This window comes from Macrobrachium rosenbergii, chromosome 3 (genome assembly GCF_040412425.1).
Source record: "Macrobrachium rosenbergii isolate ZJJX-2024 chromosome 3, ASM4041242v1, whole genome shotgun sequence".
Classification (NCBI taxonomy): Eukaryota; Metazoa; Arthropoda; class Malacostraca; order Decapoda; family Palaemonidae; genus Macrobrachium; species Macrobrachium rosenbergii.
In genome coordinates, this window is record NC_089743.1 from 29897698 (window position 1) to 29903697 (window position 6000).

General features: G+C 33.8%; 1 protein-coding gene across 50 annotated transcripts in view; it reads right to left on the minus strand.

The window, feature by feature from the left end:
* LOC136853629 (E3 ubiquitin-protein ligase lubel-like) overlaps positions 1–6000 on the minus strand; it is a 238984-nt gene that overhangs the window by 49497 nt on the left and 183487 nt on the right. For 39 of the 50 annotated variants that reach the window (XM_067129788.1, XM_067129762.1, XM_067129749.1 and 36 more), the window contains 2 exons: positions 5092–5160; positions 2268–2471 (listed from right to left, as the gene is read on the minus strand). The exons of 7 other annotated variants lie outside the window; for them this stretch is intronic. In XM_067129788.1, coding sequence (XP_066985889.1) covers positions 2268–2471; positions 5092–5160 — 273 coding nt within the window. The remainder of the gene's footprint in view (positions 1–2267; positions 2472–5091; positions 5161–6000) is intronic. 4 more of the 50 variants (XM_067129752.1, XM_067129738.1, XM_067129641.1 and 1 more) reach the window with 1 other exon arrangement.

A 6000-nucleotide genomic window follows, 5' to 3' on the forward strand; every position in this document is an offset into this window, starting at 1 on the left:
ACTGGATGTAAAGATTCCACAAATAAACAAATCAACTAAACTGGAAAGTGAAATAACAGTAAATATAAAAATGTTTGTCTGCACTTTTATGGGACAATTATACGATTTTACAAATGATGAATGAAAAACTGTACCCAAACTGGATATTGATAATTATTACCAAAAAAATTAATAAAAACAAAATAACAATAATAAAATCACATACATATGCGACATATGTCAAACAAAAATGGTTCAAATACAAGAACTATGAGATTCACGGCGAGAACAATCCGTGCAGAATGAGAATTTACGGTGGGTAGGTATGACCTGAGTTGCTGTTATAAATAATCCTATTACTTCAGCTGTCTTGTTGCATAGTTGTTGGTAACATGAAATCAGAGAGGAACTTCATAATTACCAGACAAAAGTCACAGAATACCTTCTACTGTGAGACAATATATATAATTTACATATGAAAATGAATTTGTGAACTACTGTATGGAAATACATGTAAATCTTTAGTTGTCCTGTGTACGGTCATCCATCGAGAAAACCGCCAACATATGCTTTCAAACCGATACAAAGGTCAGCATGGCTTTGGGTTAAAATCCTTTGAAACGAAAATTCGGCAGAAAATGACGCACTTACTTTCTGTATCGAAAAGTAAGTCATTGTTAATCAAAGCTAATTGGGATCCGTGTAAGAGGAGCATTAAATTTCAGTCAGCCCCAAATACAGAGATCGCTAAACCAAATAAAAATAAAAGGAAGATAAAATCGAGAGACAATTCAAGTACTATAAGAACTGGCACTCGAGATGAAGAAAAAGGCTTGTAACGCGAAACAACAACACGAAACCAAGCCTTAGAATCAAGGAAAAAGAACATTTGATCTACAGAAACAAAAGAAACTAATGGCGCCTATAACGAATCAAAAGGACGGATAATAGAAAAATAAGAGTTCTAGGAAACAGACATAACAAAATAAAACCATATTCACACTCCAAAATGTTAAATCATTAAAACTCAGTTAAAACTCGCAGTAATGAAGGCCACTCGCTTCATAGGAAATATGCTACGGAGATTTCATGTCTTTTAGCTTTCATTTTTTACTAGATGATGCGCAAATGATTAATGCAAATGAGTTAATAGCAATTTTATATAATCCTCAGTTTAGGAGGGGTAGAGATGAAGGTCTTAATTTAAGCGTCTATATATATATATATATATATATATATATATATATATATATATATATATATATATATATATATATATATATATATATATATATATGTATATTTATATATTTATATATATATATATATATATATATATATATATATATATATATATATATATATATATATATATATATAATATAATATAAATTAATGATACCGCATTCCAGTATTACACGACGTCCCACAGTTCATAATATTTGATTAGTTATAAAATATTTCGTTTCACGTCTCTGGTATATTATATCTTTGTACAGACATACATGCAAAAGTAGCAAATTTATATATATATATATACAGTATATATATATCTTTTAGTGAAAGAGATTAAGCTGTCCAACTACGTCTTTGAACTTAGAAAATTTCCAAGCTGTCATATTACCCTCTGCAGGCTCTGACTATTGAGAATTATTTAGCAACCCAGCCCCCGCTCATGAGGTACACAGAAATCTCATAAATGCTACTAGTTAATTTCCTACATTTAGATTACAGAAAAGTAAATTATTTTACTAAATACTTTAAATTCTTCTCAGCTTGGTTAAGACATTAATTATCTCAAGAACTGAAGAGAGCGCCGTTCAATTTTAACACAACCTTTCAATCATTCAAGTCTATTTGTATACTGAATCATTTGACCTGCGCCTTCGAATCTCTTCAGCGTAACAGTTAACATCCGATCTGACTCTAAAATCAAAAGAGGTTTTTTCATAGAATTCCCATATTATTTGACAAAGCCAGACTTTGTGTATGACTAATTCATTCGCAGACAAACTTCAGTTAACGGATTTTGTGAAAAGCAAATTGAGCAAAGTAGTCAAAGTTCGTCTTTCCTCATAAACCTCGCCCAATACTTATTTCGGAATAAGGTAACTGTCTCTAAACACAATAATCATGACTTGAACCTTGACCGAAGTTGGACAGGCGGAAACACAGAGAGATCTCTCTCACCAGAAGGATTAAATTTTGAATTAAAGATCAAAGTCTAACGTCGATGTATAGTGTTGCAAAGATAAATATCTCGACCAGAGAAACACTTCAATCCCTACCCCTATATTCATAAATCTCTTCATCTTCTACGTAATTTTCCATTCCCTCTGTTTCTGTTTCCTCACTATCATCCTCAGCTTCTTCATATTCCTCCGCTTCATCGTCTTCATCATAATATTTCTCTTCCTCTTCTTCCTGTCCTTCTTCCGTATCATCATCATCATCATCATCATCATCATCATCCTCATTTTCATCATCTAAGTCTGTAATCGAGATTATTGTTGTGCTTGGCATTGGAATTAGTACTCAAAACGGGACTGCCGATTCTATTCATGATATGAGGCATTTGCATAAACAGTAGCAACTGGATATTTAAGCATCATTCCTTGAGGGATGAATAGATTTCCTTCGGAAAGTGAAGCAGAAAAAGCTAATAGCCTTTAAAAATACTAAAAAAAAAAAAGAAAACAGCATAAAAAACTAACATTGAAAATAGAAGCCATTTTCTACGGGAAAAATGGCAATTTTTTTTAAAAGATTAGCGTGTCAAAAAATTATATGATAGCGTAAAAATAAACGCAATAATTAACTGCTTCATTCACGTGTAAGTTAAAGAAGAAGAGAGAACAAAAAAAAAACACTTTCACAAAGAACTCAATTTAAGCCTTAGTGAAAAATAATAATTCGGATATAAAACGAATATTAAATAAACAGACTAGAAAATTAGAATAAATATAAATGCAAAGCATTCTTGGAAATAAAATTAACGCTTAATAAGATACATGCAATCAAAATTAACTTCCACTGGACAGGCAATATTCTGGAAATGGAATAAATTCAAAACAATATGCACTGAAACTATAGATTTCTAAACGTTGAAGATGTAACACTAAATTGCCTTGCCGTTACTGCTGTGAAAACAAGACGGAAGAACAGTTGAATGTAATTTCAGCATTAATCAGATCAGTGCATGAACACTGAAAGTATAGGACTTTGGAAGACATAGCCAATGTTTAAGAAAAATAATTTTTGCTGTGTTCCATATGAAAAGCTCGTAAAGTGTAATGAGTTTTAATAACCTAATGGAATGCAACTTATATTTCGTTACACAGTTACACTGCACAGAATGTGACCAGTCATATGGGTCACAAGACGATGCATACCACATTTTTCAAACGGCATCCACTTATTAGTTGACATTCTAAACTATATGAAAATACCTGCAGCAGGATCATAAGGTTAAAGCTTTCAAAATTATCTGTAGAAATTCTTAGGGAGGATTAAAACGTGTTTCGTCCACCCGTTCGAAACTTATCCTAACCAGACAGGGCATCTCAACTGAAGGTGGCAAAACATCGGAGTACTAGAAACCACACTGTTAGATTTTAGTTCGGAGCTTTCGATTCTTCTTCGTTCGTCGTATTTTTCGAAATCAGAACTTGCTAAAACAAAGATAACTCTCTGCAAAATTACAGATTATCTTTTATTCGAAAAAATTCAGTCAAGAAAAAATGGATAGCATAAATTACACAGACAAGCATGCTTTGAGTTTTCCACAACAGCAGATAAAAGACAAGACCTTGCATTTTACATAACCATAACAGAATGACATCAGCAAAACACTCACACTTTCCAAATCATCTACTATTACTCTTGCAAAATCAATAATCCGTCAAAATTAGCACAACGTTAAAAGGATCTCGCACAGGAAGATTTTAATGTTGAATAAACACCCAAGCCCTAGATTAGCTAAAGATAGATGGATCGCGCTCCTTGTAAACAAATGCATTTACTTGCTTTTAACAGAACAATGCACCAGCGTCATCCACTGCCTTATTGACGACAAAGGGATTCGGTTCCCGCTTACTAGTGGTTTCGGTTTTCATTTACGGAATCATGCCCTTAGCTGTCAACAGCATATAGAGTTTCGATTCTTATTCATGAATTTGGTTTTGATTTCCAGTCTGAAAAGGACGTTTTCATTGCCTTGGGCAACTGAAGCTTCCCCGGACCAAGTCTATGCCAAGTTTAGAGGACACCAGATATGGAAATAACCTACACCTAATCGCACATCATAGTTCCGGACTTCAGTGTGGTTCATGGCAGGTAAAATGCAATGCAAGGTAAAATTATAATGCAAAGCAGCTATCGTATTACTGAGTCTGTAGAGTCAGTGAGACCTAATAAAAATGATCATGTATGCAACAGCAACTAATAATTCTTTTTTAGAGCAAATTCTAAAATCAATTCCATGATATTCGATGATTTAGAAGAAAAATGACTGCCAAGACACGACATTTATTGTTGACGGGCCAATATGTTTTGAAGAAAATAGAAATTATTGCAAAGAAATTATAGCAGAAGAAGAAGAAGAAGAAGAAGAAGAAGAAGAAGGAGAGAGAGAGAGAGAGAGAGAGAGAGAGAGAGAGAGAGAGAGAGAGAGAGAGAGAGAATGGCAGTAACCAAGACTCTCTTCTTTAGGTCTTGGCAGTAACACTATACCATCGAATATGCGGAATATTCTATGCTGTCTACATAACGGCAACTCAAAATCGGTTTAGGGACCGGGGAATAGGTATCCTCCATTAGAAAGATTTTCAAAGATGCTTCCTTTTACGCAAAGATTTGAAATGCCCTCATGAACACAAGCAAGGCGTTGAAAAGTCCTCATTTAAGCAGAGCTGTATCTTCTGTGGTCGAATCTTGCAAGCTCTTAAAACCTCAAGATTTTGAATGTAGTTATTACATAATTCTGACCAGAATTTCAAATGACACATTCTGTCAACTTCGCAGCCCTTTTGACACGGAAGCTCAGAGGAAAATCTTTCTTCAGAAGAACCCACTTTGAGGCGGTACTACGACAATTCCTGTAGTCAGCATTACCGACTGCCGTAAAATACTCATAATAGTTCGGACTGACGACTCCCGCCAGCAACTCTTCAATAGTTGACTCTAAAAGAAAGAAAGGAGTGAATGACAGCAAAAGACAATAATCTGGGTAAGAACCAAAGACAGTAATATTGGTAATAGCCAAAGATTATCTCCTCTGACCTTGTAATAACCTGGAACGGTGACATACTGTCACAGTGAAGTTTACTGCAAAGTATGACGTCAGAATAAATGAAACGTTGATATATATGGCTTTGATAGCTCTTGCATAAGGTTGCTTTAAAGACTGGATTCTTCCTGTCGGATTATAAAGCTTTTCTTTGACAAAGTTTCCAAGGATGCTGTGAAAACTTTTCTTCACCTCATAAGGTTTACTTTGACGATGGGCATTTCGAAGTATGGTATAGCTCATTAAGGTATTTCCACCTTCAGTCAGAAGTACATGGAGAAAATTACTTGTAACTTACCATCATTATTTCTAGACTATGAGCTGCTTTATCAAACAATACTATACTGTTGTACAGTATTATTTCTCCTGAGGCACTTTGATAAAATGGTAAATTTCAGTATTCTATAGCCAAGGTTCGGTCAGTTCCTAAATCAAGGCCATGTTTACACAAAGATTTTGGTTAACATATGAAAAGAATAAAAAAAAAATTAATTCTCAGTGAAACATGGAATTTATTTACAATCTTATGGAATGCTTAATAACAAAGCCGTGAATACCTTGGCGAGCTGTCATGAAAACATGAGTTTTCAGGAACTTTTCAACGTTTAAACAAATGTTTCTTTTGCTAAAAGAGTTTGCTTAATTATTCTTTTTATAAAATTCTTTCATTTTCATACATCGTTAAAATGCTGATGTTTTCGGAGATATAAAATAGAATCATGTTTGGATCATTA